At 45.2% G+C, this 24,928-nt stretch overlaps 4 protein-coding genes across 10 annotated transcripts in view; 2 read left to right on the forward strand and 2 right to left on the reverse strand.

The window, feature by feature from the left end:
• Positions 1-436, reverse strand: part of ABCC2 (ATP binding cassette subfamily C member 2) — a 36,772-nt gene extending 36,336 nt beyond the window's left edge. The window contains exon 1 of the mRNA XM_035133842.2: positions 171-436. Within this exon, the coding sequence (XP_034989733.2) occupies positions 171-212 (42 nt within the window). The 5' untranslated portion in view covers positions 213-436. The remainder of the gene's footprint in view (positions 1-170) is intronic.
• A 2,275-nt stretch (positions 437-2,711) lies between these two features.
• CUTC (cutC copper transporter) lies at positions 2,712-11,241 on the reverse strand. Of its 6 annotated transcripts, none has more exons than XM_035133849.2 (9): positions 11,148-11,241; positions 8,947-9,018; positions 7,987-8,046; positions 7,152-7,361; positions 5,734-5,769; positions 5,270-5,403; positions 4,480-4,507; positions 3,458-3,563; positions 2,712-3,119 (listed from the first exon to the last, which is right to left on the reverse strand). In XM_035133849.2, exons 2-9 carry the CDS (start codon positions 9,014-9,016, stop codon positions 3,008-3,010), a joined length of 756 nt encoding a protein of 251 aa, XP_034989740.1. In that variant the 5' UTR covers positions 9,017-9,018; positions 11,148-11,241; the 3' UTR covers positions 2,712-3,007. The 6 variants fall into 6 exon arrangements, with proteins under 6 accessions (XP_034989740.1, XP_034989739.1, XP_060130656.1 ...); XM_035133848.2 differs by lacking the exon at positions 11,148-11,241 and adding an exon at positions 10,960-11,113; XM_060274673.1 differs by lacking the exon at positions 11,148-11,241 and adding an exon at positions 10,635-10,853.
• Positions 11,187-17,732, forward strand: LOC118093971 (cytochrome c oxidase assembly protein COX15 homolog). Of its 2 annotated transcripts, XM_035133844.2 has the most exons (9): positions 11,187-11,325; positions 12,509-12,696; positions 13,489-13,611; positions 13,830-14,016; positions 14,113-14,280; positions 15,292-15,373; positions 15,662-15,816; positions 16,258-16,371; positions 16,920-17,730. In XM_035133844.2, exons 1-9 carry the CDS (start codon positions 11,254-11,256, stop codon positions 17,049-17,051), a joined length of 1,221 nt encoding a protein of 406 aa, XP_034989735.1. In that variant the 5' UTR covers positions 11,187-11,253; the 3' UTR covers positions 17,052-17,730. The 2 variants fall into 2 exon arrangements, with proteins under 2 accessions (XP_034989735.1, XP_034989737.1); XM_035133846.2 differs by lacking the exon at positions 16,258-16,371 and having other exon boundaries at positions 16,920-17,732.
• A 3,947-nt stretch (positions 17,733-21,679) lies between these two features.
• Positions 21,680-24,602, forward strand: LOC118093581 (V-type proton ATPase subunit e 2). Its single transcript, XM_035132982.2, has 4 exons — positions 21,680-21,962; positions 22,758-22,805; positions 23,497-23,618; positions 24,087-24,602. Exons 1-3 carry the CDS (start codon positions 21,859-21,861, stop codon positions 23,588-23,590), a joined length of 246 nt encoding a protein of 81 aa, XP_034988873.2. The 5' UTR covers positions 21,680-21,858; the 3' UTR covers positions 23,591-23,618; positions 24,087-24,602.
• The last annotated feature ends 326 nt before the right edge of the window (positions 24,603-24,928 follow it).

Here is a 24,928-nt window from a genome sequence, read left to right on the forward strand (position 1 = left end):
CTAACACACCACCGCTGTCCCAACTCTCAAAGTAAACAGCCCTAACAGAGGCGTTTAGCCATCCTCCCGCAATTCAGGACATGCCACTGCACTCTGGCCTTTAGATTTACAGTGTGACATCCCTGCCAGAAGCTGAGCTACCATCCACTCAGGGAGAAACCACCACTCACCCAGAAAACGGAGCCACAGAACTGCTCCAAGGTTGCTGCCATGGCAAGGCACTTCTTCCTCCTGCCTTTGTCCGACCAATCTATCAGCTCGAGAGGATGAGCAGGACGAAAGTATCACAGGTTCAACCGAGGGGGCGTTGGGCACGGCCTCTCAACAACAGATCATTAATCGTTAACTCCTGGTGTGCAGTCAGCCCCATGGATCAATTTCATGAACCTTGGATGGCATAGGCAGAGGAGCTGCCTGGGTATTGCCAGAGACACTGCAGGAGAGGTGGCGGCATGGTGGGCAGCAACATGTGCTGTCTTGGATGAGATCCCTCAAGTTGACTCACCACTAGTCTAAGACCCACTCCCCAGTGGTGACAAAGTTGAATACTGCCTTGGAAGAAAGTGTGGGAAGACAAGCACCCGTTTTCCACACCAAGGAATTTCCTGTGCTACTCTCCACCTCAGCGGATTTCCAGGATAGTCTCAGTCTGATTCTGCCCCATTGTTCTTCTGCATCATGATTTCTGTGGGCAAGGGGTTTCTGAAAGTATGTAGCAGTGTCTTCCCCATTCCAGCAGCTAGGTATCCCCATTGTGTAATCCTACACAGCCAGTCAAGCGTCACAGTGTTCTAGTGTCCCATCAGATTAGTACTGCACTGGGGGATCTATAGATCTCAACTCGGGAGTACTGAATCACAAAATTGTGGTCTGAGAGTGAGCAAACCAGGTTTTTTTTTTGGGGGGGGGCGGTAACTATGAAAATACCACTCAGGATGAAAGACAAAAACAGTGAACCGGTCCCTAGCTACCAGTAGTAGTACTGACATTGTGTCCCCCCCCACACACACACCTTGCCCAAAGTGCTCCTGAAACAAACTGAAAAAAGCCAAGAGAGATTCTGCTGTCTCATTCTTTATACAATGAATAAACCCAGAACCAATTGTGATTCAGTCCTGACAAAAGGGTCCAATGTCCATAGAACAAGCAATTTAAATCCCTTGTGGTTAATTATTAGATAGTTAATCAAATCTCATCTTATACACAACGTCCCTATCTGTATGGCAGCAGTCTGTTAAAATTCAGGAGCGCACAACACAGCCTTAGGAAATGGGAAGTGAAGAACACCTTTCCACAATGGACAACTTTCTAACTCCCAATTCTGCCTTATGCTGAGACACAGGGAAGGGCCAATGTGTGGTTCTACCACAGGGTGAAATAATTCCTTTCCTACAAATTGGTGTTGCAATGGTGTTCCCTTTCTCAGGGTACTTTTATTTGTAAAGGTGGAGGGGGGCAGAGTTGAATTTCATAGATCAGTGCAGACACACAGGTTCTCAGAATTCACATCTGCTTTGCTCCTTCTCTAGTCCTGCTGCTGCAAAGTAAGCCTAAGCTCATGGTTTGTCTTGCTTCAGACATGGGCCCAGGCTTACCTTGAAGCGGCAGGCCCAGAGGAGCAACCACAATCTCCTCTTCTGTATGCCAGAGTATTTGTGCCAAGTCATGCTTTGGCTTAGCTTTACTTGTGAGTCATTGTGTGAGATCCACAATGGCCTTTAGCAGCAGAGACCACATGACTATCTCTTACACAATCTCTGAATCTCTAAACTCCCCTTACCAGAGTCAGATAAAACCTCAAATGTTTTCTGAACTTCTCTGAACCTTCTGCTCCTCCTCAAGATACTGATTATTCTGGAAGGTTGACTTACCTGAGGAGCTGCCCTGCTTGTCATGATGCTATGCAAATGGAGGCAAATGCCGTAAGGGCAAGAAAATGATGCCCTTAGGGCAACCTTGCAGCCTGGCCACTGTAGTCCATGTGTTGATAAACGTGAGGTTGGATTACTGCAATGTGCTCTCTGTGGGGCTTCCCTTGGCCTCGTTCCGCTTGAACCCTTATATCCCAGCTCAGTCACTAAGATCATTTGCAGGAGCGTCGTTGGTCATTCCCCAAATTGGTGGAGATCTGACCATAAGCATCCAAGCCTTTAGCATTATCAGTCCAGCACTGTGGAATGTTCTGCTAATAAGGATTAACAGGTTCATGCAGGAAATCAAGAATAAATCTTTCCGTAAAAGTTAACTCATTTCTGACTTTTCGATATGGTTTCCGTTGTATGGTTTTATGCATAATTGTTGCAAACCACTCTGGCATTTTTAGGAATAGTGGTATATAATTTTTTAATATTAATCATTTACTGTACATAGAAACTTCACCCACTCTAATGACTTCTGTAGGACAGGATCCAGAACCTCACAACAATGAAATTTTGCTGTCAGGTATACGGAATAGCAGTGCTTGGTCACCTTGTGGTCGCTCTCTTACCCCCTGTTCTCAGAGATCCCTCCTCCTGCAATTGCAATATTGCTTTACCACTTTCCTCTATGTACTTCAAAGAAGTAGTCTTCCACTCCAATCAAGCTGAGGTGGGATGAAGGAAGCCTGCAACACCCAATGTGCTCTTCCCCCCACCCCGGCCCATTCCCTTTGGGAGCAGTCCAAAGTCTTGCCATGGCCTCTACAGGAAGAAGAGCCACAGTGACATGGAGTGGCTTCAGGGTTTATTTGAGAAGAGACCTTAACAGGGAGAGTGTTGCCCGATGGCGAGTGCCCCTTTAATTAAGCCCCTCCCCATCATTTGCTCCCCACAGACAAAATGGCATTACGACATCTGAGGAAAAGACGCTGTGGAGCAAGTGGGAATAGGAGAAAAACAAGCAGAGGCTTCTTCATTTGATTGACCCATGTCCTTTAAGCGCTGGCAAGGATGCTGTTGAAATGTCTATGTCTATAGATTGTGCAGGTCACAGGGCTCTGGGTCTTCCTGGCCCACAGTAGCTTGTTCTACAGGATATTCTTTGCAATTGCATTCAGGGTCCTCACTTTAGCCACATCGGCCACCTTGATGGAATATTCAGGTGTGGAGAGGGAGGCCCCCATGGTAGTGTAAGGGTTTCTAAAAGAATACCAACAAGTCTTTGGTTACTGTCTGGAACCTGGACCTGGAAGAGCCGGGGAAAAAGAACCATCCTAAGTCCTACCCATTGAGCCATAATCTGCTGTCATGCTGCCATTTGGGTGCTACCTTAACCCATTGCATCTGCAACTATGAACTACAGACACAAGTCCATCCATAATGCAACAATGCCTTGCTCCCAGCTAAACGCACCAGTCAGGTGCCAGTGCCCCAGATGTTCTTAGTCAAGTTACTACCCCAAACGGTGAAGCTGCATCGGGAGATGGAAGCAAGGCTTGGGCCCCTCAGTAAATCAGGATAGAAACTTGCTCAGTTACCTGAACTTCATTCCTGAGTCTTTGACTGAGCGCGCTGAGCAGTGAAACTCAGAGGCGCCAGAGCCTTCTAAGATTCTCTGTAGGTTTCTCTCGGTTATGCCTCCCCCTGGTGGAGAGAACCCATAACTCAGTCACAAACATGAAGTTAAGCAGGAATAGAGAGAGCTACATTCTGGGCCATTGATGGGGGAAATCCCTTTGCTCTGAAGCAGGGGCTAATCTTTAGGGTCAATGCAGGCTGCAGTCACAGCTCTGAAGCAGGGAGACCTCCTAAATATTATGCCTCTGGAAGGGAGCAGATGCCCATCAGGTATTATCTTATCTAGGGCAGTCTCAAGCAGGTCGGGCACCCTGGCGCTGAGGGGCGGAGATCGCTCTGGCGCCCCCGCCCTTGCAGGGCGCAGTATGGTTTCTGCGGGGCTTTGCCGCGCAGCGCCCCACTTACCAGCCCGGCACCCTGGCGCACCGGGACTCTACCTAGAGCCAGCCCTGATCTTATCAGTTTAGCTGATGATTAGCACAAATGGCCCACTGCTTTTGTTTTGCCTGACAGTTAGTGATCACTCAGGAACATGACAAGGGAACATTAGTTAATGCTCCTTGATGCCTGGAAATCTTTGCCTTCATAATGCCATACCTATAAGAGTTTGAGGAGGGGACAGATAGCTAGAAGCAACTTGAATTTGGATTGACAGAGGCAAAGAGTCTACAGCAGCAAGTTAAGCAGGTGGGGGTTGTGCATGGGTGTCCACACTATTCCTTTACCTAATACAGTTTCAGCAGTTGTGCCACCTGTTATAGAAGTTCATCTATTTCTACTACACTCTGTCTGTTTTTATATTTGCAAATAAATATTATAAAGATTAAGTCTTTCGTGCACTCTCATCCAAAGGGAATTACACCCTAAAGCTCTGTTCCTGGACTTCTTGCCACTTGGGCAAGTGGGGCTGCCTAACAACATGCTTGGTTGGTGCTAGAGTTCTGATCTATGCCAACAAGTGGTACTCACTGCAGAGTCTTACCTGGCACTACAACAATCCTGCCCTTAGCCTGAAAAGGAAGAGAAAAGAGATTTAGTGGTCTTGCTTATAGAAAACACACCAAATGGGTAGCACAAATATTATGTTGAGGAAGATGTAGAATGTCTTTATTTGCAATATTTAATTTCATTTTTTATGCTGCTTTTCAAATGGTTTGTTCCAAGTAATACTGTCATGTTGAGTTTCTTACATGCTCCTCTAGGGAAGTATGCTCCCACACTTCATCATTGTGTATATTTCACCTCTGCAAAGTCAAACAACTGAGGATCTACCAAGTTTCACCTCCAACCTGGGATGGCTGAACTTCAGAAACTATATGCTGTCATATCAGTATCAGCAGGACTGCTTCAACTTCACCCCAGTGTTAGAGACTGGAAGCAACTTTAAAATAACTGAGTGACTCCTTCGTTGACTTTTTTGTCTGTTGTGCATTCTGCTGGATAGGTGTGAGATATGGGTGTGCCATGCACATATTGTGTACTTAACAGAGAAGAAGGGAGCTAATTTATTGTGGTAGCCTATGGGGATTAATGGAATGAAAGAAGCTATTGTATCAGAAGGTGCAAGGCACAGTTTCTGTATATTCAATGGGGAGGCCAGTTTTCACCCTTAATTGTTGAAAAACCCTCACCCATCTGAAGACCAAGACAGACTGCTAGCTGGCACTTCTTTGCCCCCACCACACACTGTCCAGTTCCTTGGATAGCCCACTCTAAGTAGGCAAGAAAAGTGTATCAGTAGAGTTACAAATTTGGTAGAGATGACACCTCACCTGTTCTGTCAGTCGTTTTATCAAGGGCAGCCCCTCTAGAACAGAGCTGTCACAGCCACTAGTCAGGACCCGTTCAAAGCCCATTGATATTAGCGTTTCCAAGGCTGCCGCAGGGTCATAGACCATATCAAAAGCTGTTGAGAAAAATGGAGCATGTCAGTCCTTATTGCCAAATCTTCTAGAAGGCATGTTCCAGGCTTTAGCCTAGTCCCAAATCCCTGGTAGGCAGTCCTAATGTGTGCAATTCCCAGAGTACATTCTCATAGTCCCCACCCCCACCCCACCAAGGTAAGGCCATTGTGCCTGAGCCTACATCCTGCAAGTAGGCAGTCCGGCTTTCATTCCCCACTCCAAGATCTGTAAGAAGAGTCTGCTAGATCTGTCCAATGGCCTATCCAGTTCAGCATCATGTTCTCACAGTGGCCAACCAGATGCCTGTGGGAAACCAGCAAGCAGAAACTCACCTCTGTGGAAGGTGACTGGCAGAGGGCGGGAAGCAGCTGCAAAAAGAACAGATCCCAGATGGTTAGTACACCTTTGCTTAGGGGTTGTCTTTGTGAAGGCAATGATTCTTCTACTGGCCCTGGAAAGAAAGGAAACTTCTCCAGATGGTTCAACCAAGGTGGCTGTAGTCATCTGACACCATTTCTGCAATATGGATTCATATCCTTTCTCATTTCCACTGAGACTGCCCACTAGCTAGCTCTTTGTATGGCATTTCACATTTTGTGTATCAAACCCCTCACACATGTTGGGCTTATGCACTTATTTTAAAAAGTAATCCTGGAGTAGACTAAAGATGTATCCACTTGTCTCCCTAGGTAGCCTGTGGAATAACCAACCATGGAGTGAATTGATATTGGCTTCTGGTTAAAATAGTTTAGCTGCTGTATTTCAGCTTGCCTGACAGAACCTTCTCCACCTTTCCTCCTCCTGTGTGCTGTTTTTTTTGGGGGGGGGGGAGAGACATGCAGGAAGAGGACAGGCTTCCCCTAGCTAGAGCCAATTTTGGGGGACATGCAGGGAGAGGGCAGGCTTCCCCTAGCAAGACTAATTCTTCTTCAGAATATATACTGTCAGTTTCAGTTAAATGGAGAAAATAGCTGGTAATTATTTTCTTTGCATTGTTGAGGGTCCAGAAAAACCATAGTTATCATTCTTTCAATAAAGTTTCCTATTCTTCTGGATAATTCTTCCTTCTGTGCAGAATTTATGGCTAGCGAACACACTCTCCATCAGAGCTGCACAGTGCCCCTTCTTACAAACAAAGGTTACTCATCCCAACCATTACAACATTTGGCTCCTGCTTTATCGGAATAATTCATTCATTTATGGAATGACCTATGGAATGTCCTCCCTCTAGAGCAGCCTTTGTCAAATTAGCTGGGGCTAAGGGGAGTTATAGCCCCAAACATCTGGAGGATACCAGCTTGGTGTAGACTACCCTAGGAGCACAACTGGTGTTAAAGCTCTGTCGTCATTTTGGCATCAGGTGAAACTTCAATATTCCCCCAGCCTCTTTTTTGGGAGTGGGGAGTCAGAAGTTCCATCACTTCTGCAACTGCAGAGACTGTAGCACCATGGCCATTTCCCCCCAATAAGCTCCATTTATATATTTCTTTATAAATTGTGCTGCATTGTTTTTATTCTACTGTAACCCAGCCTGGGATCACATGATGAAGGGTGGATTAGATGTTCTCTTATACTGTAAATGAATGAATAGCTCAATATAGTGAGGCAGGCTCTAGTATCTCGTGGATCTTGCCTCTTGCCTGTAGGAAATGTTTCTTAATTTGAACCATGGAATTATCAGCTGGTTGCACTGTACGACAATCACTACTCAAGCACCAAATAAGCCCTATGGAAAGTAAAACCTGCTCACCCAGCAGTGCTGTGCAGAGCTCTGTATCCACACGTCCGTCCTCAGTCAAGGCTCCAAACACCAACCCATCAGCCCCATGTTGCTTGGCAAGTCGGATGTCTGCCTTCATCACCTCCACTTCTCGGTCAGAATAGAGGAAATCCCCCCCACGGGGACGGATCATCACAAATACAGGCACCCTTATACACTGCTTCACCACTTGCAAAAGGCCTGCAGACAAACAGGTTTAGGACATGGTGTCAGTTATGTACTGGATTTTTTTATGAGATGGAGAAGAAGTGAAACCTAGAACATGGTATGGAGCAACTTAGAAACATAGCAAGATGCCTTATACAAAGGGAGACCACTGAGCCATCTAGGTCAGTTCTGCCTATGTCTGGAGTAGCCAACAGGATGCCCTCCAGATGTTGGTGAACTACAACTCCAATCAACTGACCACTGACCGTTCAGGCTGAGGCGAGTTGGAGTCCAACATCTGGAGAGCCACAGGTTCCCCATCCCAGAGCTAGACCATCAGCACTGGGTCTAAGAGAAGCATGGGAGAAGAGAACGGGGCAGATGTCAAACCTTTTTGCAGAATTTTGGAGAAGGGGCTGCTGAAGAAGGGGAGGTGAAATAGGGTGATTCAATAACAGCCTGTCTTGCAACAAGACCAGGAGGTGCCGATGACACAGAAGAACACAAAAAGAGCAAGCAGAACAACAGGTATTTTCTTTCTGTTCCAGGCCTAGAGGGCAGAGGTCCAAACATTTCTCCACATTGCTTGGCTGCTCAGTACTGCTACATCTTGCAGAGAAATGGTGGATTGGATCTTGGCTTGTATGTCCCAACTCACCTATAGTAGGTGTTGTTCCTCCTTCCATGAGGTTGGCACACAGTTCAAGGCGGCCAGCACCTGCAACAGGGTCACACATTAAATCTCTGAATATGAGTGGTTTGCAAGATTTTAATAGAGATCTACATTATGAAGGAACCAAGTGGTCCTTGCTATAATCCAACGAGGGAAGTTTGCCCAGATCCATCATTATATGTCTTTAGCCGCCAGGCAAAAACCTTCCTCTATAAGCAGGCCTTTGGCCTTTAACTATCTGCAGCCATTTAGAAGTGGGTGGGATGTTTTTAAATTTATTCCCTGCCTCCTCCCCTTGGTTTTAATGTATCTGTGTTGGGTGTGTTAATGTATTGGGGGGGGCTGTTTGTTTGTAGGTACCGACTAACAAATTTAAGTAATAAATAAAATAAATCAATGGGTAGGAGTGCTGGAAATTTTCAAACCACTGTTTATGAAGAGTGAGATCAGTTACCTATATTTAGCTTATCCACATAGACTTCAACCCCTACTCAGGCAGTAACTAAGAAAAGCAATTAATAGGTGATTTGAGTATCTCAGCCCATGTTTTATAATGCACTGCATCAAAACTTAACTAGTTAAAGCAGCTAAATACAAGGCAAGTTGACATTTATTCATTTAAATTTGCAGTTTGTCCTACTCTCAAAGGCTAGAGTAATTGGGTTGCAGGCAATTAAAATGATATATAAATGCATATTCTGAATCTTTGTGTCACTAACGTAGATCAGAACTTTGGAAGTCTTTACTTATTGACCAGTTTATAACATTTAATGTCCTGCCTTTCAAGCCTAAAAGGGTTCATAAAATGGTTTCACACTGCTTGGGGAAGTAAGTGTGCCTCTCTTTTCAATACATATAGCATGTGTACCCAGAGGTGTCCTGGTCTAGAAAGACCCCTCAATGATCCTTAAGTATTTTTATCTTCCATCTTTTTTATGGGATTACCTCCTCTCTCTGCATTCACAGCAGACTCCACAGAATCAACACATACTTCCATGAGAAAGCCATTGGCCATTCCTAGAAGAGAAACACAACCAGAGGTTATGGGGCAATCAGGCTCTGTCTCAGAGAAAAGGGACAGACAGTGATTGAGAGAGGCAATTCCTTCCACCTCAAAGCTCCAGCACTTGTTCTGTTTTTCAACTGGCATCTTCCATCTTGCTCACCCAAGCGCATCCAGCTCTCAGAAATGGAAGCTTCATAGATTCCCCATCACCTGTCACTTTACATAGCCTTAACCTGTCAGCAGCTGCTTTAAAGGGTACACACAGTAAGAACAAAAAACTTGTATCACCATGTGAATTTAAAGAAGAAATCAAGCGTTATCTGTATCAGCTCAAAACAGGTACAAAAAAAGACACATGGGAAGTTGAAGGCTACTTTTGCTGTAACTCCTGATCCCCTTGCATTCTTGCTCTCCCTGGATCTTGTTCTGTGTTGCATTGTCTGAACAGATCTGTCTGTCTATGTGTTTATATGTTTATTACCAAATAAGTTACTTTTCCCAGAGTAGTATACAAAATTAAATAAATAAACATAGAATAACAAATAATTAACAAAAAATCAGCAGACTAAAAACCTGAACATTTTAAAATATTTTAAAAGGCCTGTGCAATTAAAAAATATTTATCTGGCACCAAAAAGACATCAGTTCTAGGTGAACCTTCCAATGGAGAGAATTATAAACCTCCGCTATCCCATCTCTTCATCAGTTTCACTACTTACAGGGGGAGATATAAAGGGGCACAGGAGAAATTAATACACTGGCAAGTTTATTCAGGTGGTGGTCTGTAATGTAACTGCATCATCAAAAGAGACTCTTGAACCTAATTTCTGCAGATAGCACAAATCTAAAGCGGAATAAGGGTTTGAAGGGGAGGCTCCAATTTGGAGGATTTGAGGATGGGTCACAGCTCAATGGTAGTGCATCAGCCTTGTATTCAGAAGGCCGCAGGTTCAATTCCCAGTAAGTCCAAGTAGGGTTAGGTTATTCCGTTTGAAACACTGGAAAAGTGCTGTCAAGTCAGTGCAAACAATACTGAACTAGATTGCTCTACGGTCTGACTCACTTTAAAGCAGCATTCTACATTCCTTATAAAAAGTCTGTGCTGGTGATCCAGAATTTTCCTCCTTTCAGAATACTAAATTGAGTAGGGATGACTTCCCTTCCACCTTTCTCCAGATATTTCAGAGGATTCAGGTTCTCCAGCAGGAAGATGAAGTTGAGGTGCATGGGAATAGCTGACAGCAAGGCCAGTCTGTAACCTGCAGTCTCCCTTAGGCAAATGCAGAACTTACTCTAGATACTCCAACAGATGGAACTTTGGCCAGTAACATAATGCATTAAATGTGCATTCTGTAGTTCACCTCCTTTGTAATGTTTTGTTTTGAAATCTATTAAGGTAATGTTTTCATTTCCTATTAACTATGTCGCTTTGAATGTACACATTATATTTGACTTTATGCCGTGGTTTTATTCAGGATTGCTTTATTTGATGCTTCAATATAGCTTGTAAAGCGCTTCAACTCCCCCCCCCAAAAAAATATAGAAATTAAATAAATAAAAAAGCCCCACTGAGTGCAGGCAAGATTGCAGTCCTCAGGCCTACAGCTACAACCTTGCAGACGCTCACCTGAGAATAAGGACCCGTTTGGGCTCAATGGGGTTTTACGTCTTAAACACATAAAGGCCTGATCTGTAAAAATGCCAATTCCTTCCTCCGCAGTCTAAAACCTAGTAAAAAAATTCCCACTTGATTTTGCTGAATGCACATAGCGGCCTTGACGTGTGCACAGAACAACCGAACAACCGTATTAAAATTTCTGGCTCCTCTTGCATCTGTGGAGGGGGAAAGGGAGGCCTTGAAACTGCCCGGATTTCCGGCCCCGCCCCCGCCCTCGGGATTCCTCGGGATCCCTCGCCTTTCCTTCCTTCCGGCCGTCCCTCCGCCCACTCACCCTCACACCCTTCTGCCAGGCCCTGCTTCCGGTCCCATCTCCTCATTCCGCGTCCGCCTCGGGGCCGCTCCGGAGGCGCGGCGGATGTCGGCAGTTCTGCGCCAAACCACCCCTGAGCTGAGGAGGAAGCCCCGCCCACCCCTGGGGCCTCGGCGGCGGCGCGCACGCAAGAGGAGGCGCCGTCCTACCTGTCACGTGGCGTCGCGGTCACCGAGTGCGCGGTCGCGGAAATAGCTCGGGTTCCTTTCCGTGTCAAGAGTGAGCTGCTTCCGGGTTGCTTGAGCTTGAGGAGCGATGCTCTTGCGGGCGGCACTAGGAGGGGCTCGGCTGCTGCTGGCCCCTCGAGGAGCGGGATCCCCCGGCCAGGTACTCCAGGGGCGGCGCTTGGTTACCATAGCAACGGGGACCGGGGCAAAGATGCCTCTTTATCGGCCGAGAGTTTCTTAGCCTTGCGAGCAGGCTGAGTACCTGCTATCACGCTCGCTAAGACACGCTGCTGGGGAAAATGCCAAGAGTTTCCGCCCTTATGTAGCCTTTGCTCTCTGGGAGGTGCTAATCAATGCGACCTCATTTCAAGAAAACTACAGACTATTGTCTGCACCTGTCACAACCAGACACGTGAAAGAGGGCAGATTGAAGACTTGTTTCTCTAGGACTGCCAAAATATTTCGCTTGTATATCTCTACAGTAAGCCCTCAACCTATCATGCCTAAATCAGAATGTACATACTGTATAGTCAAAAGACTTTAGGTTCAATGGCAGGTGGGATTGCCAAAGTCTTTTTCCCTGGACGTTTGTTCTCTTTTTAAATATTTTTTTAATTGCCAAGTGCATATAGCTAAATGTGCACCAGTTAAATGTGTAAGTTGCAGGCTTTCTCTCTCTCCCTTTATATATAATTTTAACAATAGGTGTACTTTTTCATAGTTTAAAGTATTTTAGTATAGGATTTTTTAAAAAAAGGTTCTATACCATGAACTTCTCTGGTCCCACCTAGATGAAGAGTAGTAGTGTATACATGTTTTAAACAAATAAAATAACAATTATGAATATAACATCACATTTTATTATATGGTAACAGGCCCTGTAAAAACATGAACACTTTCCCCTCCATATGCTTTCAGCGTTTAAATAACATATGAAAACCCTACTGGATCACACTTAGAGTCCATCGCGTTCAACCTCTTTTTGCTAATGGTGGCCAGCCAAATGCTACTGCAAATTCCACAAGCAGGACACTTAAGAACATACTGAAAATAAAAATAAGTTTTCCTGAGTTTTCTCAGTGAATAGCTGTTGACATTCCTGTTGTTCAGTTTTTTTGTGCTTGCACCATTGATGATCTGGTCCTTTATCCTTGTCCTTGTATTTTAGAATAATGTCTGGCACTGAATACAGCCTTTCTGATGTAGTTTACACAGGTGTGAACTCTTTACAGTAAAGAGTTCATTCATCTTGTGTAATGCTCCCCTTCCATGTCATGAATTGCAAATGTATGTTTAGTGGGGTGACACTAACTAAATAGCCTCACTACCTTCTCTGTCCTCAGCAATGTCAACGGTGGTGGCAGCTCCCACAGAGATGGTCACAACACAGCGTAGTGTCAGAAGTTGCTTCCCATCCCAGAGTGGTGGTACCACCTGTCCCCAGTGCTGTGACCAACCGGGCTGTAGGGCGCTGGCTTCTAATATGCAGTGGTACTGTGGCCGGAGCTGTGGTGTTGGGTGGTGTCACTAGGTAAGGAAAATTACCACCTCTTCAACCTTTCACTATATTTTATTTACCCTTGACACTATGGTTCTCCAACTGTCATAGATTGTATCTTTCTGCAACCAGCAGAGATCTTCTTCTTAGGGGCATTGCTTCCTCTTGGTCATGCCAGTGTGTGGGCCTAAACTAACTTCTGGTATCTCTCTGCCCTTTGAATGCCTGTGTCTACCCTTATTTTATAAATGCATGGTGGATAAACAATGCGGACCTTAAAAGAAAGGTGGGATTAAAGGGTAACAAATACAGTGGTACCTCGGGTTAAGAACTTAATTCGTTCTGGAGGTCCATTCCTAACCTGAAACTGTTCTTAACCTGAGACACCACTTTAGCTAATGGGGCCTCCCACTGCCACTGCACCACCAGCGTGTGATTTCTGTTCTCCTCTTAAAGCAAAGTTCCTAACCTGAGGTACTATTTCTGGGTTAGGGGAATCTGTAACCTGAAGCATCTGTAACCCAAGATACTACTGTAAATACGTTTTGTACTTACTGTCATAACAACCTTTTGAAGTATGGTAGTTAATTTAAACTATTTCAGAATTTAAAAGGTGTGATTACATATATATTTGCATCTAATTGATCACCGGTATGTTTATATGTAGTCAGACTTTGCATCTGCATTGCCCCCAGTGTCTGAATTTTCCCATTGTGGCTTCATTCTGCTTTTCTAGATAGATGGATACACATGCACACACCATTATAGCCCACATTGATATCATTTTCCCTGAGTGGTATGTCCTTGTTGTTATTTCCTTCTCAGGCTGACAGAGTCTGGTCTTTCAATGGTTGACTGGCATCTTGTGCGAGAGATGAAGCCTCCTCGGACACAGCAGGAGTGGGAAGCAGAATTCCAAAACTACCAGCAATTCCCAGAATTTAAAATGTAGGCATGGGTTGAGCTAAAGTTCCTAGAGACTAAATTTAAATTGGTGGTGGCGGGGGAAGCCTATTCTACTATCCCAGCAAAAGGGGAAGTGAGAAAAAAGAGCATCTTGAACGCTACTTCTTGATGGAACTTGTCATGGAAAGAGGGGAATGGGCAACTACACCTTACTGCAGGGTTTGTTGTTGTTTTATAAACTTTCTCTCTGAATCTAACAGCCTGAACCACAACATGACGCTGACAGAGTTCAAATTCATCTGGTACATGGAGTATTCACACCGAATGTGGGGACGGCTTGTTGGACTGGCTTACATCCTTCCAGCAGCTTACTTCTGGAGGAAGGGTTACCTCAGCCGGTCCCTGAAGGGTCGTGTCGTTGCCCTCTGTGGACTTGTCTGCTTCCAGGTGGGAAAGACCACTGGGACCTTGGTATTGTTAAATGAATCATTAAATTACTCTGCCCAAGATAACTGAGATAGAACATTTTCTTTGTTTTGGCAGGGCCTATTGGGCTGGTATATGGTAAAAAGTGGATTAGAGGAAAAGCCAGACTCTCATGATATCCCACGGGTCAGTCAGTACCGTCTAGCCGCACATCTGGGCTCTGCACTTGTTCTTTACTGCTACAGCCTGTGGACTGGACTCTCACTACTGCTGCCACAGCACAAGGTGAGCGAAAAGTGGGGCAGACCAGGGGCATGTATTGAGTCCCAGTTGGGCCAAGAAAGCCTGTACACCAATTGCTCCTGTGGAGGGAGGCACACTGCCACTGTGCAGACCAAACTGCCACTGTATCCTATATGTGCTCAGCATGGGAGGGAAGAGGAAAATTACAAATCTTGGGAAATGTCAAAGAGATTATGTTCCTGGAAACACCACCTAAGCTTACCAATCAAGAACTCTACTCCCATGCATAGAGGGAGCCAATGAACTCGCAGTGTGAGGCACACATTCTTGCAGCACATGCAAAACTAGCGCCTGTTGCTGATTCTCAGGCAACCCTTCAGGCAGGGTTTCAAATCCCTTTAGGCTGATCACAGCCACTGCTTTGGAGCATCACACGAAAAGGGAAGAAAGGAGACCCCACACAACACTGCACCCTTCCTCTTAAGAGGGTACCGTAGTTATTTAAGAAAGCATAGCAGGAGAAATGCAGACTGAGAATAATTCAGCCTGGGATGAGCTATTCCGTTTCTTACAGTCCAGTCTGCCACAACTTCCCCAGTTCTAGCGATGCTGCATCCCTGCCACAGAAGGTATTGCCATGCACTTTTGCCCTACACATCCAGGCAGTAGATGTTTCTGGGGCCTGTGGATCTGGTCTTGGGTATGGTGACTTGACAGTAGGATTAAATCAAGCATGCAGACGCTATCTGGCTGCTTCCAAGAACACCTGGTGATTCCTATAAAATTTGGTAGATTTGGAGTCATAGATATAATTGGATGTAAGCCGTGTCCATTAAGGGCCGTGCGGCATAACAGTTGAGTGAGAAGAGCAGAAGTCCTTGCTGCCTTAGCCATTGAGAGTGAAATAAATAAGTTCCTCTTCGGTCAGGAGTCTTATTGGAAATGTGTGTATATGCTGTGCCTGTGGAACACTAGTTTCCTTTGCACATACTCCCTTTAGAATATATAAAAAGGCCATTGCATATTCTTGTGATCCACCTCCTGTTTTGACAGTTACCAGAAACCCGTCAACTCCTGCGCCTAAGAAGGTTTGCTCATGGAACATCAGGCCTGATATTTCTCACTGCCCTCTCAGGTAAAAGTCCCTGTCACTTTTGCACCAATCTCTTTCTTTTGAGAAGCAATAGGCAGCATGGTCAGGGACGTGTGTGTCTTGCTTCATTTCCCATTGGGAGGGTCCAGACTTTTTCAATTCCAAGTTACTGAAATGCTTCCTCTTCATGCTGGTCAGACAACATCACTGGGAACTGTTTTGTGGCCTTGCGGGAAGGAGCTAAAACTCTCACCATGATGGTTTTTAGGTGGCTTGTTCTATTACATTCATACTTCCAGGTGTGACAGACTCTCTTCTCTGGAACTCTAGGGGCATTTGTGGCAGGCCTGGATGCTGGTCTTGTATACAATTCATTTCCCAAGATGGGGGAACGCTGGATCCCTGATGATCTCCTTGCCTTTTCCCCAAAGTTGAAGAACATATTTGAGAATCCCACAACCGTGCAGTTTGATCACAGGATTCTGGTATGTTTCTTCCTCTTTATGCTCTTAGATAACACCTCTTTTTTAATTGGTTTGCTGTTCTTGGGTTTGTTTTCATTCCAGGTGGCAGTGTAAACTGGGAGTGTGGGAAGGCAGGCCCCTTAACTCAGAGTAGAGCACTTGTTTGCATGCCTAAAGTACTGGTTTCCATCTTCACTGTCTCTAATTAAAGGGTGCAAGTTACAACATTAGGGAGAACATCATGATGACATGGGTTGTTTGAAAGAGGAGCAGACTGCCCCAGAAGTGATGGACTCTTTTTCAGAGGCTGGATGGTCAGGGATGCTGTAGTAGTGAGGTTCCGGCATTGTCTTTGGACTAGATGACCTTTTAAGATCCCTTCCAACTCCGCTTCTAAGCCCTTTGTTGTCATTACGAAGCTTCTCTGGTTCCCTCACTGAATATTTACTCTTTTCCCTTTAGGGAGTTTCCTCTGTCGCAGCCATTACAGGTCTGTACCTGTTTTCCAGGAAGCTTCCTCTCCCACGGAGGACAAGGATGGCAGTTGCCTCCTTACTGGCTGTGGCATACCTCCAGGTATTAACTATGCCCTTTAAAACACCCTTTTAATTGCCACTTAGTAGTGTCCTCTGATGGAATAGTAGGTACCTGCCTTCTGAAAATATAGCACTGATAATGCTATATTGGTTGCTGGTCTCAGGCATTTAAAACTGAAATGGGTGTGGACCAATTTTTATTTATTTTTGGGCTTTGAAGAACGAAAGGGGGAAATAGAGCTGCTCTTCTGTGGAATTATTGCACAGTGCTATGGTCACTGCCCACCTCTGCTCCTTCTCTGCCTTCTGGGTTTAAACTGAGAAGACAAAGAGGGAACTTCAGTGCAGTTTCATTAGCGTTGTATCATGAAGCACTATGACAACTACCTCATCCTGTAGCAGGTTATTTACAGCGGAAGAGAGACAGAACATATAAAAATCCCCGTACCAATTGCTTATGAAGCTCCTTGTGTATAATTCTGTGCAGTAAGAATACAATGCAGATGTATTTGCACATACCTCTACATTTCATTGATAAGCAAACTTTGCTCGCATCTGAAACTTCATTTTATTCTTGCTCCTCTGCAGGTTACCCTGGGCATCAGCACACTTCTCCTGTATGTCCCAACTCCTTTAGCAGCCACTCATCAATCAGGTTCCCTGGTATTGCTCAGTGTGGCGTTGTGGCTGATGCATGAACTGAAGCGGATCCCAAAATAACCCTACTTATCCAGCCTCTTTGCTAGTGCTGAAGGTTTACGGTTGCTGCCTTTGCCCCACGTGTTGTATGCTCCTCTTCCTGAAAGCCTTAATTCGAACAGAAGGCAAGGCTGAGTAGCACCTTGACGTCATGAGTTGAAGTGCTTTGTTGCAAAACTTGGTGAACATGAATCACCATCCTTTACATAAGGTGTGATGTTGACAAGGCAAGCTCTGGCAAGAATTATGGTCGTTTGAGGTGTGTCTCGCTTCCTGCTGAGCTGTCTGTATGAGGCTACAGCCATGAGCTACATTCTGTGTAGGCTGGATATAGACAATGGATTATGGGGTGAGTGGACCTAGAAATTTGGATGAACAGCAAATGAAGGCATTTCAAAACTTTATCATAAGGGTGATGGGTGGCATAGTTTCTGGATTTTCTTTAGCAAAATGGGGTTTGAGTGTAAATTTTGAGTGCAATTTTTTTGCATTACAGTATTGAAATGTGCCCTGTAATTTAACCATGCAGAAGACCCACAGTTCTTTCCTTATTTAATAAAAAAAGTATCTCAATAAGTCTTTTTAAATTGACTGTTCTTACAATGTCCCTATGCAATGTACCTTCATAAGAAACTGCTGCGGCAAACCAAAGGCCCCATTGAGTCCCTCATCTTGTTCTCAGTGGCTAATCAGATGCCTGTGGCAGCTTTCAAGCAGGCACATATGTGGGTTGATTTGGAATACATTTCATTAACATCAATATCCACAAAGGTGTTTTTTTTCTGGGGATGGTAGGGGGAGAGTAAATGCTGCAAATGGGTAAATAAACATAACTAGTAGCAGAGAACATATCTAACAATTCTGGTGGATCGGATGATTTCCAAGACCTGGGTAGACCACCCCCCTGAGAAACTTGTATTCCACATTTATCACTTTCATTCTCAGTGGGTTGACCTGCTACAATGGGTAGATGGTGTTATAAGAATTTTGAGGTCATATATATATATATATAATAATTGTTCATAAAACATGTACATGAATGTACAGGCACATGTCTGAAGCAGCACAGGAAGACAGGCCTTTCTGACACCATTTTGACTCTCTCTCTGACCAGGTGTTCCTCTGCAAGGAAGAAGGGGGGTGGGGGGAACCTTCTCATTGTCTCAGGAATTAAAGTGATAACCCTGGCATCCTGGTACCTGAGTGCCAGACAAAAGGGTGTGATTAACTTGGCTGGGAAACAGGGAAATGTAAATATCTCTCAATTTTGTTTATTAGGTTTTGGGGGCAGGGGGTAGGGTCCAGACTGCTCAGATTACTGCCACCAGACCTCCCCTTTCATGATGTACCTATGATGAATCTAGGGAGGGGGGTCTTGGGCTACACCCCTTCTGTGACATATGGATGATGCTTCTGGGGGGTGGGCTGGAACCAATTTCAAATTTCTTTTTAAGGGCAAGACACCTCTGTTTGGTGTTCCTTCCTTGTTCTCCTGCGTGAGAGGAAGGACCCTGTTGCAACAGTTTTTATTTTTTAATAAACTGTACTTTGCTTTTGACAGCCTTAGTTTGGTCTCTGTCATTCTACGGCCAGCGGCAACATCGTGCCTGCTTGCCTGGATCCTTGGGCTCTCCCTGGGTCAGGATCCATTTCTCTGGGTTCATAGGAACCAGCTTAAAATTTTACTTCAATTTGGCGACCACGAAGGGACCCAGTTTTTCCTTGAGCCCCGGACTTTCTGGGGAAAGGAGACCCAGCGCGCTCCTGCCTCTTGCAGGGGGAAACCCGACTTCAGGGTCCGGAGCTCAGGGGAGTCATTGGGAGCCTAGCGGGACCAAGCCAAGGCAAAGCAAAGCTTTGGGAAGGGTTGGTTTTTTTCCAGGAATCTGATCATTGAGGAAAACCGAAGCTTCAGGAGTCATTCGTTGTGAGTATTAAACAGGGACATTTTGGGGTGGGCTGATTACTGCAGCAACTAAAAATCTAAAACTTCTCTTCACTGTTCTCTCCTTTTCTGTTTCTAATCTTGGGCTCTAGTTGCAGCTAAGCTGTAAAGGCATAAGGGATAAAGAAGAATTGGAGCCTTTTGGGATCCGTCCTTTCGTTAAAACGAAATCCCTAGAAGGACGGACCCAGCTCGCTCCTGCCAATCTGCGCAGGAGTTCTGAGCAATCTACCCAACCTTATTCCGTGTTCCTCTGCTCTTAATCTTCGGGTGAAGACGCCCCTCTGCCATGGCGACCTTGTTGGGTATGACCCATGATCGGAGATTGCAAGTGCGCCCGTTCCTTTTTCCTACTTTGTATTCCTCAGTTCCGACCTGACATTGCGTAGGCAAGCGTTCAGTAGGATCTGAGTCTAGTGTGTAAGAGGCAGGAAAGTTGCTGCAGGACCCTAGGCAATTAATGACCAGGAGGGGGTCCTTAGGTATCTAGCCACACCAGCCACCTAGTTAGCAAGTGCACACAACAGGTAGGCAGGAGACGGTATCGTCTGTTGAGTGAGTCTTAGACTCAGGAGTTTAAGGTATAGAGTGTCCCGGATTGGAGGGTCTTCTACCCGCACTGCAGTATAAATAGGCCAGAGAGTTAAACATGGGCGCCCAATCTTCTAAGGAATTCCTACCCCAAACTCCCAACCGGAGCAAAGCACAGTGGAAGCTTGGCTCTGGTAGGGACTTTGAGGGAGAAACCCCTTTACAATTTGTCCTCCAAAGTTGGAGTGATATCCCTGGAGCGGACAAGCTAGACAGAAATCGCTTGCAAAAACTTTGCAAGAAACACTGGGTCCGCTTTACCATGGACCACCCAGATGAGGGGAAATGGCTACCAGGAGGTTCCTTTAACATACAGAGAATCTCCACTTTAAAATTGACCCTGGAAGACCAGTACCCCCTTCAGAATGTTTGCATGTTACATGTTGTCTGTGTTGTCTGTTACGTGTATGTGCGTCTGTTCCTTGTGTCTGCTATAGATAGTGTGTAAAGGTTTGTTTTAAAGAGGCTGTAGAAGGCCATTTTTTCCTTTCCAAAAGTAAAAAGAGGGGGCAGGATGAAGGAAAATAAATGCTTGCTCAATGCCTTGAAAATATTTTAAACTTGAAAATGTTCACTTCATAAACTCCAGCTATAAGTGGATAAGAGATGTGCTCAAGGTTTAGAAATGTTATGGGGTGTGTTTAAATTTGCCACAACATCCATAGATGCCTTACTTCAATGGCTTTTCACTCATTGCAGAAGCCCTTAATTCTTTCCTGGGGACTGCTGCTACACTCAACTTCACATTCTCTCTCACTTTGCTTCATTTCCCTAAAAAGCCCTATCATGTACCCTACAATTCAGAGTTGTACTGCAGTTCCCTACCACTGCCTCTCAGCAAAATAAGCCTAACATGGAATCAGCCCCAGCCCAGCCTGCTTCAATATTGGTATAATTATGACAGATTGGCAGCAGAGTATCCTTTAAAGTGTTTGCAGATGCAGGGAGGGACATTTTTTGCTCTGAAATGTGACTTTGAAAGATTATGAACTACTTACATATATATATATATATATATATATATATATTGAATGTTCCAAGCAAACATGTACATAAAGGTATGGGCCGTGTGTCTGGAGCAGCACAGTCCTTAAACCATTTTGACTCCCAAACTGACCAAATGTTTCTCTGCAAGGAGGGAGGGGGTGAGGGAACCTTCCCATTGTCTCAGGAATTAAGTGATTACCATCTCAAAGGAATGGCCAGGCTACAAGAAAAGGCAATCAGATTAGGCATTATCAGATAACCTGGCAGACAGGAAAAACAACAACATGCAAATTTCTGTGGTGTACGGTAGGTATGATGTATCTGGGGGGTGGTCTTGAGCTACACCCCTTCTGTGATCTAGGTACAGTTTGAGGTTTCTGGGGGTGGTCTTGGACTCCAGTGTGGGCTATTTAAAATGTCTATATAAGGGCAGGCACACCTTCTTTCTGGGTCCTCCTTTCTCCTGCCTGTGAGGGCAGCACCCTGTTGCAACAGTTCAATAAAGATCAGGCTTACTACCGGTAGCTGCTTTGCTTCTCAATATTTTCTGGTTGGCCTGTTATTTTCTCCTACCGATGGAGAAGCTACAAAGGACTCTCTATATGGGCTCTTGTGTACCCCATAAAGGAATAAGGGCAGGCTTTGTTTACAACAGTAACGTTGCAGTAATGCAACATTTTTATACATAACATCATTTTCGTAAAATTTTCTGATCGGCTTGTTTTCTGTACAGCACTTAGAGGTATTTTTGTATATTTTAAGTGGTATAGAAATGGTCTAAAATGGGTGGAAACCCTGAAAGGTTGGAGGGGTAAGTTTTCTCACAAAATAAAGGTGGAGATTGGTGTCTGCATATTTTTATTCTTATCTGGTTCTACAAATTCTATAACCTTTCTGTAGAACGGGGCGGGTGCGAGGAAGTAGAAGCTTGTAAATCTGGTGATCACGGCTCATTAGAAGGAGCAACTACCCCAACCCCGGCGGACGCCTATATGATGTCCTTGCTTGCAACGGCTTTAGCAGGATTCGACCTGCCTTCTCCGCTCCTCGCAATACACCCTCCGAGGCAGCAGGGGGCGGTACGACACAGGCAACTCCATTCGGGAACCGAGGCTCCAAAAGACTGGGTGGCGAAGGGGGGAAATCACCGGGAAGGCGCACGGAGTTCTGATTGGTTGCGGACGGGGCCAGAAGCAAAGGAAGCGACAGGCGGGGGAGGCGGAGCCTCACTCTTCTTGCGGTCTCGGGGCGGCAGCGGCGGCCTCTTGTCCTTCATCTCGTCGGTCGCTCCCAACCTGCCTCGCTATGACGGCGCATAGCTTCGCGCTGCCGATCATCCTCTTCTCCGTCTTCTGGGGGCTCGTGGGAATCGCCGGGCCGTGGCTCGTGCCCAAGGGGCCCAACCGCGGGTGAGGCTCCCCGCCCGCGCAGCCTCCGCCCGTCCGATCCATCGCCAGGTCTCTCTGTCATCGCCATCGCCAAATAGATTAATATATACATAGTGATCTATAATGGCGAGGGAAGGGTGGTGGTGGTCCCTGCTAAAGGCTTTGAGAATATATCTAATCTAGATAGATAGATACGTGAGAATGACATATATGTCCAAAAGGATCACTATATAGATATATTGATATATTGGGAGATGACATGACACTCTCACACACAAAGCCTTTAGCAGGGACCAGCACCCGCTTCCCCCGCGACACTCGCAGGCTTTCCTTCTCCGCAGCCGCCTTTGGCCTTGAAGGAGGCCTGATCCCACGGATGCTGTAGAATGGGACTCCGCATCGCTTCAGACTGCCAAGTGGGGGGAATCACATTTATGAATGCTCCCTCGCGTTGGGGGAACACCAACGACCCTGCAAATAGCAAACTAGTATAGCAGCCAAAGGGTTGGGCTAGGATATTTTTCTCTGATGAACATGGTATATAGGAGTCGGGGTGTGGGAGCAGGGAGGAAGAGCATTGAGGAGTGGCACAGCCCACTGTACCACCTCAACTTTCACCTGCATGTGTATTGCCTCATCTGGGAATCCTTTCTTGTGTGTGACCCCCTTGACTGTTTCAGTAACAGCACAATCCTATCCATGTCTACTCGGAAGTAATTCCTAATATATTCAGTGGGATTTACTCCCAGGTAAGAAGGGTTAGGATTGCAGCTTTGCTCAATCTTTTTTTCTTTTTCTTTTTTTTTCACTTCACAGAGTGATTATTACCATGTTGGTGACCACAGCCATTTCCTGCTATCTCTTGTGAGTATTGCGTAGGGGAGATGGGTTGTGGGTGTAGGGCTGGGTTGTACCCAGCAGGGAACCAACCACCCTCATAACTTTATCTAAGTGGCTGCTTCCTGAATATTAGAAATCTAGGAAGGAATCCCAAATAGAAGCTGCACCACCTCGGAGATACTCAAGTTGCTTCACGGTTGCCAGTTCCTTATTCTACACATAGGTGCATAAACAGCCTGCCTCTCTTTCATAAAATAAGCTTTTGGGTAATCTTGGCTCATGGTATACTGTCTCTTCCAATATGTTCTAGCATCATTCATACAGGATGCTCCCAGGACCCCATATATGAACAAGGAGTGGATTTTGCATCCCATAACAAGCCTTAGACCATCTCTGATCATACACCAAAGCACTAGACTGTTCTAGCTGCCCTAACATCCTGTCTGGCTCAGCTGTTATGCTATGCTAGGCACTCTCAGGCATAATGCACCAGGGCAGATCTTATCTCCTTGTAGTACATTTAAAGAACTAGAAGACTTTGCTCCATAGATTGTATATCCCTTCTACAGTGATACTTTCCTCTTTATAAGAATTACTGTTACTTGCAAAAATGACCTAGCAGTTACTTGCAAAATATGTCTTTTTGTATTTCAGCACTAGTGCAAAAGGAGTTGTGATCCAGTTTATGTGTCTCCTTCCTGTCTTTCCCTTGCAGCTGGCTTATAGCACTCCTGTCCCAGGCCAACCCGCTGTTTGGACCCCAGCTAAAGAATGAGACCATCTGGTATGTGCGCTTCCTGTGGGAGTGAACTGGACCACTATCAACCAATTCAACAGGTACTTGCTCTATCCAGCACTACCTAACCTACCTTAATAACACACAAATACATTAGATGCAACTCATTAATAGCTTGTAAGAAAAAGGAATCTACTTGCTTCCAGTTTACAAGTATTCCCATCCTTGGTTCCTTGCCCGACTCACCTGTCAATGGCATAGCCCAGGGATGGGGGACTTATGTTATTGGATTCTGACTCCTATTAGCTCAAGCTAATGTAGCCAATCAGGAATCATAGTCCAGCCACAACATGAGAATCATAGGTCCCATCCCTGGCTTAACCAATAGAACCAGAAAGGTACCTGTAATCTGTCTCTAGTAGTGTTGCCACTGTGTGGTTCTATAGGACAGGTCGCTTTCTCATTGCCTGTAAATCTCACTGAAAGGGCAACAGGTTGATTGTTCCCAGATATTTTCTTTCCTGCTGGGGTAAGGGCAATGCTAAGAAATCTTTTTCTCTTTTTCCTAGGCTTCCTTCTGATGCTAGCTAACAGCTCCACCCCTTGTCCTTTCCAGTACTAGCTCAACGGATCTTTTGTTTGCACTCTAAATTTCCCCACAACAGTAGAGCCAAGACCCAAACATATGAAGGGACCATTTCACTTGTTTAACCATCTCCCACCTGTTTTAATTGATGCATCTTGGTGGCATCTGCTCTTGGGTTTGATGTTGTAACTAAATATCCCTCTCTTGGCAGTTAGGGAAAATATTTGCATTTTGAAAGTCCTGTAATGAACGCTAAGATTGAATAATTGCTGATGGAGCTCTGGAACACCTTCTTGGGCAAGTGACAAGACACCTTCCTTACTTTAACCTGCTGACGCTCGCCCAATAGATCGGTTCTCTCCCTATCTTTGTCGATTAGCAGTGAGGCTGCTGCACTAGGATGCATTTGCCTAGAATTCCCCCTTCCACTATTATTTATAATGTTGTGTATTTGTATTTGTATTTATTGAGTGTAAACTGGTATCGTGAAAATAAATTTTTTTAGTATGTGATCTTTGTCTTCTGTTAAAGAGATCTGATATGGGGCCCAGAAGTGCTTGAAAGTCAGCCAGGGTAATACTCCAGCCTCCATCCATAGCATCTAATTGGTACTGGGCTGAAATCAAAATTGGTCTGTGTTTCCTGACAAGGAGCACTTCAGTAAACTATCCAGGTGGTGTAAGCAACCAAGCCACTGCAAATTTCCAGGCTAGGATTTATGATAGTAACCCTATCGTGTTCAGGACCATACAGCAATAAAGCAAGTTCTTTTCCTTAGGCCTACAGTTGTAGATTGGTTCTCATTCTTGAGCACAGGTGAGTAAT

The sequence above is a fragment of the Zootoca vivipara genome, chromosome 5, assembly GCF_963506605.1.
Source record: "Zootoca vivipara chromosome 5, rZooViv1.1, whole genome shotgun sequence".
NCBI classification, from domain to species: domain Eukaryota; kingdom Metazoa; phylum Chordata; class Lepidosauria; order Squamata; family Lacertidae; genus Zootoca; species Zootoca vivipara.

Bases quoted from the DNA above. Each gene is read 5' to 3' on its own strand.
- CUTC (XM_060274673.1), bottom strand. From the start codon at position 10,686: ATGTGTTTAAGACGTAAAACCCCATTGAGCCCAAACGGGTCCTTATTC. The intron at 5,770-7,151 runs GTGAGCAGGTTT...TTCTTTTTGCAG, and splicing joins GCTCTGCACAGCACTGCTGG to CTGCTTCCCGCCCTCTGCCA. The intron at 4,508-5,269 runs GTGAGGTGTCAT...CTTCCTTTTCAG, and splicing joins TAAAACGACTGACAGAACAG to GCTAAGGGCAGGATTGTTGT.
- LOC118093971 (XM_035133844.2), top strand. From the start codon at position 11,254: ATGCTCTTGCGGGCGGCACTAGGAGGGGCTCGGCTGCTGCTGGCCCCT. The intron at 15,374-15,661 runs GTAAAAGTCCCT...CTGGAACTCTAG, and splicing joins ATTTCTCACTGCCCTCTCAG to GGGCATTTGTGGCAGGCCTG. The intron at 16,372-16,919 runs GTATTAACTATG...GCTCCTCTGCAG, and splicing joins TGGCTGTGGCATACCTCCAG to GTTACCCTGGGCATCAGCAC.
- LOC118093581 (XM_035132982.2), top strand. From the start codon at position 21,859: ATGACGGCGCATAGCTTCGCGCTGCCGATCATCCTCTTCTCCGTCTTC. The intron at 21,963-22,757 runs GTGAGGCTCCCC...TTCACTTCACAG, and splicing joins CCCAAGGGGCCCAACCGCGG to AGTGATTATTACCATGTTGG. The intron at 22,806-23,496 runs GTGAGTATTGCG...TTTCCCTTGCAG, and splicing joins GCCATTTCCTGCTATCTCTT to CTGGCTTATAGCACTCCTGT.